At 46.4% G+C, this 16,600-nt stretch overlaps 1 protein-coding gene across 1 annotated transcript in view; it reads right to left on the reverse strand.

Annotated features, from left to right (window-relative positions):
- Positions 1-464, reverse strand: part of RBM46 (RNA binding motif protein 46) — a 120,443-nt gene extending 119,979 nt beyond the window's left edge. The window contains exon 1 of the mRNA XM_075347653.1: positions 350-464. Within this exon, the coding sequence (XP_075203768.1) occupies positions 350-377 (28 nt within the window). The 5' untranslated portion in view covers positions 378-464. The remainder of the gene's footprint in view (positions 1-349) is intronic.
- Positions 465-16,600: the final 16,136 nt, after the last annotated feature.

Consider the following 16,600-nt stretch of genomic DNA (forward strand, 5'->3'; position numbering starts at 1 on the left):
CTTAGCAATACTGGGCCAGCAATGAATACAGGTATCAGTGCGGGCCATCGGCTGTAGAGACCAGTAACTGACTGTTGGCTCAGTGATGAGTACTGCTAGCTGTGCAGCTAATAGGCTGTAGAGACCAGTAATGTCAGCTCCTAACTATTGGCCACAGTGGAGGCCAGTATTGGACTGCTGGGCTCCTAACACACTGAGGGCTAGGCCTGGAGCCAGCTCTTATTAGTCACTAGTGGAGAAGATGCGGCCATGCTGGGATCACAGGCTCAGGCACTGACTAGAATATAACTACACAGGCCTCACCGACATTTCAACCATGAGGGAAACCATCGGTGTTATCTCCACTGACCTAGTGCGTGTCTCCGCCTGAGGCTCATCACGGCGCCGGCTCCGCGGACACAGGAGATAATGGCGGACGTAAGACTGTGCCAGCGCTTCACCCAATAACCGCCAAAACTGCGCAGTGACTCCGCCCACTTGTCGCCTGTCTCTGCCGACGGGAACACCGCATCCCAGAAGTCAGCGCGGCAGTGCAGAGCTGAGGCGGGAATTTCCACCAATCACAGCGCGCGGAGCTGCACAGTGCGGCCGGGGCACGGCCCAGTGCCATGTCTGCTCCTGTAGTCACAGGGCTGCGCCTTGACGTCAGGCACCGCCGAGTACTAGTCTGAGGAGAGCGGAGGGTCTGTCACTGTGTGTGACCGCAGCCTTGTGACAGCCCCACAGCGGATGTAAGTGGCCGCTTTATAACAAAAGAGCTGCTTATTAAAGGGGCGTGGCCTTGTTTTGGGGTATTTTTTTCAGTGCAAGTATTTGGGGAATAAAAATATTTTTTCTTTAGGCTAGGTTCACATTTCCGTTGTTTATTATCAGTCACAATCCGCCGCTCTGATAACGTAATCCGTTTGGCGGAATCCTTTGTTTCCCATAGACTTATATGAGCGGCAGATTGTGACTGATGCCCTTGCGTTGCATCCTCCGCCCGTGGAACGACTGACCGTCGGGCGGCAGGAACGCAGAGAGTAACGTTTTTTTGAGCAGCAGAATCCTTATGATTTTGCTGCACATGTTCTCTCTCGGCAGACGAATGATCAGCTGATCGCCCGGCAGCCGCCTTCTGTGAGCGATCAGCTGATCACCCGGCAGCCGCCTTCTGTGAGCGATCAGCTGATCACCCGGCAGCCGCCTTCTGTGAGCGATCAGCTAATTGGACGGCTTCTGTGAGCGATCAGCTGATCTCCCGGCAGCCACCTTCTGTGAGCGATCAGCTGATTGGATGGCTTCTGTGAGTGATCAGCTGATCACCCGGCGGCTGGCTTCTGTGAGCGATCAGCTGATCAGCCGGCTTCTGTGAGCAATCAGCTGATCACCCGGTGGCTGGCGTCTGTGAGCGATCAGCTGATCGTTCTCTCACGTTTTTACAACGGAATCCGCTTTCTAATTCCAATTCTTGTCATCCGTTGTACAACGCATCAGTCACAAGCGTCAAGCAACGCATGTGACTGATGCAAAACAACGGAAATGTGAACCTAGTCTTAATTGGGATTAATTTTACACCAGGGTGGGAGACATTTACCAGAATGGGGGTCCTATTTACCAGGCAGGGGCCCAAGATCATATATATATATATATATATATATATAGGATTGGGACATATATACCGGGATTGTGGACACATGTACCAAGACTGTGCACATATATACCAAGATTGTGGACATATATACCAAGATTGTGGGCATATATACCAGGATTCTTGAGACATGTATCAAGATTGTGGACATATATACTGTACCAGGATTGTGGACATATATACCAGGGTTGTGGACACATGACATGTACCAAGATTGGGGACATATATACCAGGATTGTGGACACATGTGCCAGGATTGTGGACACATGTACCAAGATTGTGGACATATCTACCAGGATTTGGGACATATATACCAGGATTGGGGACATATATACCAGGATTGTGGACACATGTGTCAGGATTGTGGACACGTGTCAGGATTGTGGACACATGTACCAGGTTTGGGGACATATATACCAGGATTGGGGACATATATACCAGGATTGGGGACATATATACCAGGATTGTGGACACATGACATGTACCAAGATTGGGGACATATATACCAGGATTGTGGACACGTACCAGGATTGAGGACACATGTACCAAGATTGTGGACATATCTACCAGGATTGGGGACATATATATACCAGGATTGTGGACACATGTGTCAGGATTGGGGACATATATACCAGGATTGGGGACATACAGTGCCTACAAGTAGTATTCAACCCCCTGCAGATTTAGCAGGTTTGATAAGATGCAAATAAGTTAGAGCCTGCAAACTTCAAACAAGAGCAGGATTTATTAACAGATGCATAAATCTTACAAGCCAACAAGTTATGTTGCTCAGTTAAATTTTAATAAATTTTCAACATAAAAGTGTGGGTCAATTATTATTCAACCCCTAGGTTTAATATTTTGTGGAATAACCCTTGTTTGCAATTACAGCTAATAATCGTCTTTTATAAGACCTGATCAGGCCGGCACAGGTCTCTGGAGTTATCTTGGCCCACTCCTCCAAGCAGATCTTCTCCAAGTTATCTAGGTTCTTTGGGTGTCTCATGTGGACTTTAATTTGAAGCTCCTTCCACAAGTTTTCAATTGGGTTAAGGTCAGGAGACTGACTGGGCCACTGCAACACCTTGATTTTTTTCCCTCTTGAACCAGGCCTTGGTTTTCTTGGCTGTGTGCTTTGGGTCGTTGTCTTGTTGGAAGATGAAATGACGACCCATCTTAAGATCCTTGATGGAGGAGCGGAGGTTCTTGGCCAAAATCTCCAGGTAGGCCGTGCTATTCATCTTCCCATGGATGCGGACCAGATGGCCAGGCCCCTTGGCTGAGAAACAGCCCCACAGCATGATGCTGCCACCACCATGCTTGACTGTAGGGATGGTATTCTTGGGGTCGTATGCAGTGCCATCCAGTCTCCAAACGTCACGTGTGTGGTTGGCACCAAAGATCTCGATCTTGGTCTCATCAGACCAGAGAACCTTGAACCAGTCTGTCTCAGAGTCCTCCAAGTGATCATGAGCAAACTGTAGACGAGCCTTGACATGACGCTTTGAAAATAAAGGTACCTTACGGGCTCGTCTGGAACGGAGACCATTGCGGTGGAGTACGTTACTTATGGTATTGACTGAAACCAATGTCCCCACTGCCATGAGATCTTCCCGGAGCTCCTTTCTTGTTGTCCTTGGGTTAGCCTTAACTCTTCGGACAAGCCTGGCCTTGGCACGGGTGGAAACATTCAAAGGCTGTCCAGGCCGTGGACGGCTAACAGTAGTTCCATAAGCCTTCCACTTCCGGATGATGCTCCCAACAGTGGAGACAGGTAGGCCCAACTCCTTGGAAAGGGTTTTGTACCCCTTGCCAGCCTTATGACCCTCCACGATCTTGTCTCTGATGGCCTTGGAATGCTCCTTTGTCTTTCCCATGTTGACCAAGTATGAGTGCTGTTCACAAGTTTGGGGAGGGTCTTAATTAGTCAGAAAAGGCTGGAAAAAGAGATAATTAATCCAAACATGTGAAGCTCATTGTTCTTTGTGCCTGAAATACTTCTTAATACTTTAGGGGAACCAAACAGAATTCTGGTGGATTGAGGGGTTGAATAATAAATGACCCTCTGAATAAACTTTTCACAATTTAAAAAAAAAATAAAAAACGAAATAACATTCTTTTTTGCTGCAGTGCATTTCACACTTCCAGGCTGATCTACAGTCCAAATGTCACAATGCCAAGTTAATTCTGAATGTGTAAACCTGCTAAATCTGCAGGGGGTTGAATACTACTTGTAGGCACTGTATATACCAGGATTGGGGACATATATACCGGGATTGTGGACATATATAGTGTTTCCTATGTGATGTATACAGCAGTCTTGGTATCTCTTGTGTGATGTAAACCTCAGACTTCCCACTTCTTGACATCTATAAATGTAATGTCAGCAGTTATGAATTTCAACTGTAAGGCGACATTTAGCCTATTATGTACTGTATGTGTGTTCAGAACTTAGTGGTGCGAGTTCTTTTCAAAATTCATGCCAAATAGTCGACTGCACCCTAGACCGACAGAAATCTGGAAAAACAGTAATATCAATACTACCTAACATCACGTCACACCAAACAAAAGCAGTTCCAGCCGTTACATTTGGAGGGATTTTAATTAAATATTTGATGAAATATAGCAGGATAAATTTCAAATTGATAATTTTATATGGCCCTTGAAAGGTATTTTAAATATCCAAATGGCCTCTGGCAGAAAAAAAGGTTCCCCACCCCTAATATACTGCAACGCAATAGTACAGTAGAACATAGTAAAATTCACAGTCTCCTAAGAAACTCAGCGTATAGCTGATCTCAGAGGAGGACCATGATGGCAGTGACTGGGTGCCTTCAGTGTTCCCCACAGCTGCCAAGTGGCCAATCAGCACCCTGGCATTATGACACATCGGCACCAACATGTCCATTTCGGCAATGAAAGTCTATAGGTCCATGAAAAATAAACAGACAACATTCGGCTGCCACTGTAGCTGTTCATTTTTCTGACTGACTGATAGGAGAAGGTGGAGAAACTTTTTTTTCCTCATCAATGTAAAAAAAACTGATGAAGCCTGATCTGTATTTCTCGTACGTCAAAATACTTGACGTGTGAAGGAGTCCTCCTCCTCACCCTTTAGGAGTCCCATGCCGACTTCCACTTTAAAGACTTTTTCTAAGAATCACAACTTCTCTAAACTTCCTGCCCTCTGATAATCCGACTTTGAGATTTAAAAGTACAAGATTCATTTCATAATTATTTGAGATGGGAAAGAGAAGAAGGATTGTCAAAGTGGAACAATAGAAACAGTGTTGTAAAGTGAAGCAAATTAGGAACGCTGTGATTTTTATTCCCAAAGCAGATTAGACTGCTGGGAATTTACAACAATAAAAATAAGAATGGACAATCCTTTACAATTATAAGTAACCGTAACACATGATCTGTTGAACCAGTGCCTCTATCGTTCTCTAATCTAACCAGGAGTTTTATAATCACTGTGAAACTGAGATGTAGAAGTTTTATTTGCAAGAATGTATTGGAATATAAAAGGTAGTAAAACACAACATTATGCTACAACCTATGTAAATCGAAGATACCTCTGTGCTGGGGCTTCCCAGGAATCACCACAAAAGGTGTACTGATCCCAAAGGTTTGAAGGCAATGTTTATATTCAGATCCTATGGGACTAACGGTAGCCGAGTGGCTCTGTCAGTCATATAGTCATGAATGGAGCTGCAATGATTAAGTGCAACTACACCTGTATATACGTTATAAATGTCTTTTGTGGGAAAGCCCATTCACAGTAAATCTGAGGCTATGTTGAGATGTGTCCACACTTAATCATTCTTGATTTGCAGTGTTAGGCTATGTGCGCACATTGCGTAATTATTACATGCAGTTACGCTGCGCTTTGTAGCGCAGCGTAACTGCATGCGTCCTGCGTCCCCTGCACAATATATGGAGATTGTACATAATCCAAGCGCACGTTGCGTTTTAGAACGCAGCGATTTGCATGCAGAAATTTACATCCAAATCGATGCGTAAAAAAAAGCAACATGTCACTTCTTTTGTGCGCTTTGGTCCCATTGAAATGAATGAAGGGTGTTCAAAGCGCAACGAAAATGCATCGCTGTGCGCTTGCACTGCATTTTTGTTACGTTCTGAATGATACAGAATGCATGCAGTTTGCCCTGGAAGTGAGGTCAAGAGTTTGGTTTCCTGTTGACCTCACATCCTGGCAAAGTACAGTCATCTTTCCTGTATTTTTGGAGAGAGGCGGGCGTGTTTTTTTTTCCCTACCCAGGTTCGGAGCAGTTATTTGGAGCATATACCATGGCGTGGTATAATCGTTTAAAAATAGATGTTCCGAAGATGATCAGCCTGGTGAGTATAGTCAATGTTTTATTTTTTGTCCCGTAGTTTAGCCCCTGTGACCTGGTGCTGGCCCGTCCCGTAGTTTAGCCCCCGTGACCTGGTGCTGGCCCGCCCCGTAGTTTAGCCCCTGTGATCTGGTCCTGGCCCATCCCGTAGTTTAGCCCCTGTGATCTGGTCCTGGCCCGTCCCGTAGTTTAGCCCCCGTGACCTGGTGCTGGCCCGTCCCCTAGTTTAGCCCCCGTGATCTGGTGCTGGCCCATCCCGTAGTTTAGCCCCTGTTATCTGGTGCTGGCCCGTCCCGTAGTTTAGCCCCTGTGACCTGGTGCTGGCCCGTCCCGTAGTTTAGCCCCTGTGACCTGGTCCTGGCCCGTCCCATAGTTTAGCCCCTGTGATCTGGTCCTGGCCCGTCCCGTAGTTTAGCCCCTGTGATCTGGTCCTGGCCCGTCCCTTAGTTTAGCCCCTGTGATCTGGTCCTGGCCCGTCCCGTGATGCGGCCCCGTCACCTGGTGCTGTCCGGTCCCGTGATGCGGCCCCGTCACCTGGTGCTGTCCGGTCCCGTGATGCATCCCCGTCCCGTGATGCGGCCCCATCACCTGGTGCTGTCGGGTCTTGTGATGCGGCCCCATAACCTGGTGCTGTCCGGTGCCGTGGTGCTGACCCGTCCAGTGTTGATGTCCCATCCGCTCCTGCTCCCCCGTCCACTCCTGCTTGAATGACATATTTCTTCATGAGGTGAGGTGACGTCACCCAAGCCGTGGGAAATGTCCTCAAGTTACCCTATTCTCCCCAGCTGAGGTGATGTGCTCTAGTCACCCGGTGTGATAAAATGTAAAAAATTGAAATAAATTTTGTGATCTTATCTTACCGATCGATTCTTTCTTTTTATGTATATTTTCTATCTTTCTATGTGTTTGTTCTATCTTTCCATGTATCCATCTTTCTATGTGTTTGTTCTATCTTTCCATGCATCCATCTTTCTATGTGTTTTTTCTATCTTTCCATGTATCCATCTTTCTATGTATATTTTCTATCTTTCCATGTACCCATCTTTCTATGTTTGTTCTATCTTTCCATGTATCCATCTTTCTATGTGTTTGTTCTATCTTTCCATGATTATAGATTATAAAATTATACCATTTTACATAATACCAGTTCAGTACAGTCTTCTTTCATCTGTTAAAGGAAAAGTATAAAACATTTACCCTAATAGCGGCCCGTGTTTCCATGTGGTTGATATTAAATTACACTTTTTTATTACAGGCGATGCTATGGGTGAAAGATGTTGAGTGTATGGCAGTCTTTAAAGGCCTTCATCACAGCCAGGCTTCCACTGGTCCATTTTCTTCTTTGGGATGAAAGAAGACTCCATCTCATCACATTCAAAGCAGGCAGTGATTAGTGTATGCACTAAAAAAGAACACAGTATATTTTTTTCACAATTGCACTGTATGTGTTTGAAGGGAATCAGTCACTAGGGTTTTGCCACATAATCTGAAAGCTGCATAATTTAAGGACAGAGACCCTAGTTTCACTTACTGGGCTGCTTGCTGTAGTTTTAATAAAATCACTTTTTTAGCAACAGGAAATTATAACTACAGGACTAGTAAACCTGCACCATATTTATGAGCTCTGCATAACCCCTCACCTTCCACCTATTGGCAAATTTCTGCATATGTTCTATATGCACTATGTGCATAAAGCTGTCAGTTATTCAGAAAATTGGTAATTCTGCAGCAGATAAAACAGGTTTTTTATAAAAAAAAAAAATACAATATTTACCAAGGGGTGTGTTACGAACCGGCGCCGCCATAGCCGCAAGCAGCCTGCTGCGGTTCCTGTTGCGCCCAGGCGCCGGCTGCCGTTCTTGGCCGTGCCTCGGGTCGTCCAGTTGGCTGTTCCTTCCACCACGTCTAAGTGTGGAGAGGTGGCTAGTGCGCATGCGTGCGCCGATTTACCCCAGCCAGAGTTTAAGTCCGGTGTTTTGCCTAGTGAGCATGCTCAGCCTGATTGTGTTATGTCTGAGACTAAGTCCTCAGTTCAGGCTACTGAGCATGCTCCCACAATTAACCCTAACAGCCTCTTTGCACAGGTACTTGGACTTCGTGCTGTGTCTAAGTGCTGGGATGTGCCTACTGAGCATGCTCAAACTGATAGTCTGCTTTCTGAGCCTGTTGCTCAGGCTACTGGGCATGCTCAGGCACTTAGTGCACCAGAGGCTAGGTCCGGTAAGGATCTCACTGAGCATGTCTGTGAGGTGGCAGGCCCTGATAGGGCAGAGGGTGTCAGGTGTCCTGATGACGTGGCAACTCCGGACTGGCTCGCAGAGGCCCGCCCCTATGATCTGGCACCTCAGTATTGGTCGTCAGACGATGACTGGTGAAGTGTTTGGGGCATGGCTGCCATGAGGTCATCAATGACGTGGCGGTTCCGGATAGGTCGCATGTGACGTCACTGATGACATGGCACTCTGCTATTGGACCTTGGTGGTTCCACCCTGGGTTTGGGGCGGACCCAGGTTATAAAAGGGGCTGGAGACAACATGGAGGTGCGCAGTCTTCACTTTTGCTCAGTCAGAGCACACCTCCATGTTAGAGCCTCATTGCGGCATAAGCCTATGTTGGGAAGCAGTAGGTAGGGTTAGGCGAACGGTGCCTGTCACGCCAAGATTCGTGGCTCGGCACATCAGGGTCAGGCGCCGTGCTTCCCTCCTGCCGTTCTAGTCTTGCTATAGCAGCCCAGTGGCGTTAACTGGGCTGCGGCTGCTCTGCTACCTGTTCGATTGTGCCCCCTACGCACACGGACAACGCACCTGCTGCGCCACCTGTCCGATTGTGCCCCCTACGCACACGGACATCGCACCTGCTGCGCCACCTGTCCGATTGTGCCCCCTACGCACACGGACAACGCACCTGCTGCGCCACCTGTCCGATTGTGCCTCCTACACACACGGACAACGCACCTGCTGCGCCACCTGTCCGGTTGTGCCCCCTACGCGCACGGACAGCGTACCCCAGGACCCCTGTGGAGTTAACAGGGTGTTCCTTATCCTCCTCGGCTTCCCGGTCAACGCTACTGGTGTACCCATCTGGCCTGACGTGTCCTACACACACGTGGCCAGTCGAGAGGTGGCCAGAAACGCTAATCGGAGGACTGCTCGGCCTGACGTGTCCTACACACGTGGCCGACAGGACGCTTTCGTGGCGGTCTTCCGGTCAACGCTACCTGGTTACCACCCGGCCTGACGTGTTTCCTGCACATGTGGTTGGTGTAGCGCTAGGTGCACCAAAACGCTAATCGGGTTGTCGTCCGGTCTGACGTGTCCCAACACACGTGACCGGTTCCCAGAGTTCCTGGGTTATCTCAGAGCCATCCAGCTTTATAGTCTCCGCCTAACCCTCAGGTGCCAGCAGCTCCTTTGTCATCTGGAGCACGGTGGGCCCCGACTGGCGATTAGGATATATACCCCCTGGTCCTAATCTGCCGGTCCCCCCGTAACAGGGTGGTTGTTTAATAGCTTGTTACACAGGCAGACCAAACTTGATTTACAATGAACAGTCTGTCAAGAACAAGACGCTGCAGGTCATGGTAGTACATTAAGCCCACCCAGGCTGCACACAGAAGCACAAACTACATGCAACCTGGTGGGTTGAAAAATGGTTTATTGTCATGTCTCGAGTTCGGGACTCGAACCGGTGACCTTGTACAGTGTGGACAGTTGTTTTTTTTCCATGCTGAGCCACAGCCTGGTTAGTTTCTTTCTAAATGCTGATGCTATTTTATTTTTGCTTCTATCCTTTTGATTTGTGGTTATAAGGTGTTTTCACTTGCTCATTTCTTCTGTCCTATCACATCCTGGGTGGGGCTATTTATGCTCTCCATATACCAGTATTCTCTACTGGCTATATTTCTATGTGGATGACTGCTATGGAGTTTCAGCCCCGCAGTTAAGGGATTTAGGCAATGATTGGTATTGTTATCTTTTTGTATTCTCTTTTGCCTTTCCTACACCTACTTTTTGTTTTCTGTCAGGTTGTTAGGAGTTTACTCTTGCTTGCATTTATTATTTCTCCTTTGTCCATTTGTGCACAGATTTTGTTTCCACACCTTGGGTCCTTGTCTAGCTTTGCACGTTTACCCTATCTTGATTTATAGTGTTAGTTATCTCCTCTACGGTTCCTCAGGAGGTTCAGGAGACAACTCAATGGCCTTTCAGGCAGACAGGTCTGTGCAAGAACCATTGGGGTGCTGGGCAGCAGGGGCACTAGTGTGTACAGAAACCAGCAGGGTGCAGGTGTGAGTACAGTGAGATAGTTTATATTACCTCTATACTCATGTTGGAATACGTATGTGCATGCGTATGCATACCCATGTTTGAATACAAACGTATGTGCATAACACTTCTCTAATGATCTATGATTTACATAATTCCACAACTTTTTCTCCTGTTGTAATTCCAATGTTGAGCAGCGTAAATTAGGTGCTATTGCTTTTATCCTAGAAATCAGTGCACACCTCCCACCCATATTATACCTGGAGCTTTATAATTTGGAATTTACACCTCTTTTAGACAAATAGATATATATACACACACTAAAGTTCAAAAGTTCAGGGTCTTTTAGATATTTCCTTATTTTTGAAAGAAAAGCACATTTTTTTTAATGAAGCTAACATTAAATTAAACAGAAATACACTCTATAAATTGTTAATGTGGTAAATGACTATTCTAGCTGCAAACATTTGGTTTTGAATGCAATATCTACATAGGTGTATACAGGCTCATTTCCAACAACCACCACTCCAGTGTCCTAATGGTACATTGTGTATAAAATAAAAACAGGAGAAACACGAGTATAATGCTTGAAAAATGATTTTATTGATAACAGTGGCAATTAAAAAACCCCCCAAGCGGGGTAGGGAAATGAGAAAAAGAGTGAAAAAGAGAGGACCAGGAAAAATGGTTTAGAAGCCAATCAGGGGTAACGGTATGTCCGGCAAATACAGGGACAATAATTACAATAAATACAATTAATTGCACAATGCCCAAGTACAAGATTAAAAAAGGACGGACACACGTTGAAATAAATAACAAATATAATATATATAAAGTGCCTAAGTGTAAGAATATGTAAACATAGACTGAATGTGCGTGCCGGAGCTAAAGTGCTAATAGTATATCCGGCGCCTCCAAATAAGGTGCACACTTCAATAATCCAAACCAGTCTCACAAGGCACAAAAAATCATGAAAAAAGATCAGCAAACCATAAGTCCTGGATCCAAGAGAAAACACCTACGTACGTTTCACAAGAGTGAGGTAACCACCAGCTTCATCAGGGTGAGAAAGAAAACTGTGTTAGAAGGCTAATGGATGTTTAGAAATCCCTTTAAAACCCTTGTGCAAGTATCTTAGCACAGCTGAAAACAGTTTTGCTGATTTGAGAAGCTATAAAACTGACCTTCCTTTGAGCTAGTTGAGAATCTGGCTGATTACATTTGTTGGTTCCATTAAACTTTCAAAATGGCCAGAAAAAGAGAACTTTCATATGAAACTCGACAGTTTATTCTTGTTCTTAGAAATGAAGGATATTCTATGTGAGAAATTGCCAAGAAACTGAAGATTTCCTACAACGGTGTGTACTACTCCCTTCAGAGGAGAGCACAAACAGGCTCTAACCAGAGTAGAAAGAGAAGTGGGAGGCCCGCTGCACAACTGAGCAACAAGACAAGTACATTAGAGTCTCTAGTTTGACAAATGGATGCCTCACAGGTCCTCAACTGGCAGCTTCTTTACATAGTACCCGCAAAACACCAGTGTCAACGTCTACAGTGAAGAGGCGACTCCGGGATGCTGGCCTTCAGGGCAGAATGGCAAAAAAAAGCCATATCTGAGATTGGCTAATAAAAGGAAAAGATTAATATGGGCAAAAGAACACAGACATTGGACAGAGTAAGATTAGAAGAAAGTGTTATGTACAGATGAATCAAAGCTTGAGGTGTTTGGATCACACAGAAGAACATTTATGAGATGCAGAACTACTGAAAAGATGCTGGAAGAGTGCCTGACGCCATCTGTCAAGCATAGTGGAGGTAATGTGATGGTGTGAGGTTGCTTCGGTGCTGGTAATGTGGGAGATTTGTACAATGTAAAAGGGATTTTGAATAAGGAAGGCTATCATTCCATTTTGCAACGCCACTGTGGACAGCGCTTGATTGGAGCCAATTTCATCCTACAACAGGACAATGACCCAAAGCACACCTCCAAATTATGCATGAACTATTTAGGGAAGAAGCAGGCAGCTGGTATTCTATCTGTAATGGAGTGGCCAGCCCAGTCACCAGATGTCAACCCTATTGAGCTGTTGTGGGAGCAGCTTGACTGTATGGTGCGCAAAAAGTGCCCATCAAGCCAATCCAACTTGTGGGAGGGAGGAAAGCATGGGGTGAAATATCTCCAGATTACCTCAGCAAATTAACAGCTAGAATGCCAAAGTTCTGCAAAGCTGGAATTGGTGCAAATGGAGCATCTGTGACGAAAGCAAAGTTTGATGGAGAAAATTTATTATTTGAAGTAAAAAATCATTATTTCTAACCTAGTCAATGTCTGGCCTATATTTTTTATTCAATATGCAACTCATTTGATGAATAAAAGTATGATTTTTCATGGAAAAGGCAAAATTGTCTGGGTGACCCCAAACTTTTGAACTGTAGTGTATATATATATATATATATATATATATATATATATATATAGTATATATATACACACCGTATTTTTCGCTTTATAAGACGCACCTGATTATAAGACGCACCCCCAAATTTGGTGAAGGAATAGAGAATTTTTTAATAAATGGGGTCCGTCTTATAATGCCAGTGTCCGTCTAACAAATCATATAGGGTATATGTCCCTCATAGCCCCCCCATCCTAAAATTAGCCCCCTTAATCTGGATATGGCCACCTTATATTGAATATAGCCCCCTTGTGCTGACACACGTTCCCCAGTGATGCCACATGTCCCCTATGGCTGGCCCACATCCTCTATGGCTGGCCCACGGCCCACTGTGGCTGGCCCACGGCCCACTGTGGCTCGCACACGGCCCACTGTGGCTGGCACACGGCCCACTGTGGATGCACATGGCCCCCTGTGGCTGGCACACGGCCCACTGTGGCTGCACATGGCACCCTGTGGCTGCACATGGCCCACTGTGGCTGGCACACAGCCCACTGTGGATGCACATGGCCCCCTGTGCCTGGCACACGCCCCCCTGTGGCTGCACATGGCCCCCTGTGGCTGGCACATGGCCCCCTGTGGCTGCACATGGCCCCCTGTGGATGCACATGGCCCCCTGTGGCTTGCACACAGCACCCTGTGTTAGATATCGCTCCCATGGTGCTGCTTTTAGTAAAATAAACTTTCCTTAAGGTACCGTCACACATAACGAGATCGCTAGCGAGATCGCAGCTGAGTCACAGTTTCCGTGACGCAGTAACGATCCCATTAGCGATCTTGTTATGTGTGACACCTACCAGCGATCAAGCCCCTGCTCTGAGATCTCTAGTCATTTCAGAATGGTACAGTGACTGCTGACATCGTTATATAGGTTGCTACTGCGACCTGTATTGTTCCTGCATCGCTGGTAAGATCTGACTGTGTGACATCTCACCTGCGACCTCCCAGCGACTTACCTGCGATCCCTATCAGGTCGCATCGTTTTCGGGATCGCTGGTAAGTCGTTGTGTGTGACTGGGCCTTTACCTTCTCCAGCACTGTCTTGTCTCGTGACTCCCTCCTTGGGGTTGAGCTCCGGCCTCCTGAATTTCCTGGTTCTCGGCCGGTCATGTGATCGGCACGGCAGAGTGATATCATCTCTGCGTGCATGATCACAGCGGCAGGAGGGAGACCGGGGAGAGACGCAGGAGGAGGTAAGTAAAGAGTGTTTTATTTTACTATGGGCAGCAGTATGGGGGCCATATCTAACACAGTGGTGCATGTGCGATCAAAAGGAGCACAGGCAGATATAATATGCGCCGCTGCCCCAGCCCATCGCCGCGGTGCGGTTTCAGCACCACGGTGATGGACAGCGGCTGTGCATATTATTTGAGCGGGAGCAGGAGATCATACGCTGCGCCGCAGCTATCACCAGCCCCCAGCAGAGCTCCCGAGCTGCCCCCACCTCCCCTGGACTCTGTAGTGTGTGTATGTGTATATATATATATATATATATATATATATATATATATATATATATATGTATATATATATACACCCCTCCCCGTATATTCGGATTATAAGACGCACCCCCTACTTTACCCAAATTTGGGGGAACAAAAGTGCGTCCTATAAAGCGAAAAATACGGTGTGTGTATGTGTATATATATATATATATATATATATATATATATATATATATAAATTAGCTGCAGTAGTCGGGAGTGGCCTGGGATAGTAACTGTCTCTCTGTCTCTCCCAAGCTCTGTCTGTTTGTCTCTGTCTGTCTCTGTTTGTGTGTCTGTCTCTCTCTGTCTGTCTGTCTGTCTCTGTCTATGTCTGGCTCTGTGTCTGTCTCTGTCTTCCCCTGACTGTCTCTGTGTCTGTCTCTGTCTGTCTCTGTGTGTCTGGCTATCTATCTCTTTCCGTGTCTGTCTCTGTGTATGTGTCTTTCTGTCTGTCTCTTTCCCTGTCTGTCTCTTTCTCGGTCTTTCTCATTCCCTATCTGTCTTATTCCCTGTCTGTCTCATTCCCGGTCTGTCTCATTCCCGGTCTGTCTCATTCCCAGTCTGGCTCATTCCCAGTCTGGCTCATTCCCAGTCTGGCTCATTCCCAGTCTGTTTCATTCCCGGTCTGTCTCTTTCCCGGTCTGTCTCTTTCCCGGTCTGTCTCATTCCCGGTCTGTCTCATTCCCTATCTGTCTCATTCCCTATCTGTCTTATTCCCGGTCTGTCTTATTCCCGGTCTGTCTTATTCCCGGTCTGTCTTATTCCCGGTCTGTCTCATTCCCGGTCTGTCTCATTCCCGGTCTGTCTCATTCCCGGTCTGTCTCATTCCCGGTCTGTCTCATTCCCAGTCTGTTTCATTCCCGGTCTGTCTCTTTCCCGGTCTGTCTCTTTCCCGGTCTGTCTCATTCCCGGTCTGTCTCATTCCCTATCTGTCTCATTCCCTATCTGTCTTATTCCCGGTCTGTCTTATTCCCGGTCTGTCTTATTCCCGGTCTGTCTTATTCCCGGTCTGTCTCATTCCCGGTCTGTCTCATTCCCGGTCTGTCTCATTCCCTATCTGTCTCATTCCCTATCTGTCTTATTCCCGGTCTGTCTTATTCCCGGTCTGTCTTATTCCCGGTCTGTCTTATTCCCGGTCTGTCTCATTCCCGGTCTGTCTCATTCCCAGTCTGGCTCATTCCCGGTCTGGCTCATTCCCGGTCTGTCTCTTTCCCCGTCTGTCTCTTTCCCCGTCTGTCTCTGTCTCTTTCCCTGTCGCTTTCCTTGTCTCTGTCTCTTTCCCTGTCTGCCTGGCTCTTTCCCTGTCTGTGTCTGTCTACCTCTGTCTCTTTGACTGTCTGTCTCTCTCTGTGTCTTTCCCTGTCTGTCTGTCTCTGTCTCTCTGTCTCTTTCCCTGTCTCTTCCCTGTCTGTCTGCCTTTGTCTATCTCTTTGACTCTCTGTCTCTGTCTCTTTCCCTGTCTGTCTCTCTCTGTTTGTCTGTCTCTGTCTGTCTGCCTCTTACTCTGTCTGTTCTTATGTCTGTCTGTCTCTTTCTGTCTCGCTCTATCCGTCTTCCTACCAACATCTTATTACCTCACACATAAGCTTCTGATACTAAATTTATTTTGTTCCTATAGCAACCAATCACAGCTCCTATTAATAACCTATAGCTCGCAGCTCCCTTCACTTTAATGGAGGCAGGTTTTTTGGAGAGTGACTGTAAAGTGCGGGGTTAAATTTTCCTGTCAAAACATAGTCTATGACGTTCCCTGATTCACATGGGGTGTCTGTGCAATATTTTGTGATTGTAAATGCGACGGTACTGCTTGACAAAAGTCACTTGTGACTGAAATGTTGCAGTATCCTATGGGCCAATAAAAGACATTTTTTTCTCATCTTAGGCTGCGTGCTGCCTTCATTTTCTTCTACGACTGATTGGAAGGATTTTTCACCAAAACTGGTGCTGCTCCAATTTTTGGATTCTTATATATATAGATAGATAGATATATATATATATATATATATATATATATATCTATACTAGCTGTAGTACCCGGGCGTTGCCCGGGATAGTAACTGTCTTTCTGTCTCTCTCCCGTCTCTGTCTGTGCGTCGCTGTCTGTCTGTCTGTCTCTCTGTCTGTGTTTTTCTTTGTCTGTCTGTGTCTATGTCTCTGTCTGTATTTGTATCAGTCTATCTGTCTCCATCTCTGTGTCTGTCTCTATGTGTGTGTCTGTCTGTCTCTTTCCCCGTCTGTCTCTTTGTATCTTTGTCCGACTGTCTCTTTGCCCGTCTATCTCTTTGCCGGTCTGTCTCTTTCCAGGGGTGTCTCTTTGCCCGTCTGTCTCTTTGCCCATCTGTCTCTTTGCCCGTCTGTCTCTTTGCCCGCTGTCTTTTTGCCCGGCTGTCTCTTAGCCCGGCTG

Source organism: Anomaloglossus baeobatrachus, chromosome 1 (genome assembly GCF_048569485.1).
Source record: "Anomaloglossus baeobatrachus isolate aAnoBae1 chromosome 1, aAnoBae1.hap1, whole genome shotgun sequence".
In the NCBI taxonomy this organism is placed as follows: domain Eukaryota; kingdom Metazoa; phylum Chordata; class Amphibia; order Anura; family Aromobatidae; genus Anomaloglossus; species Anomaloglossus baeobatrachus.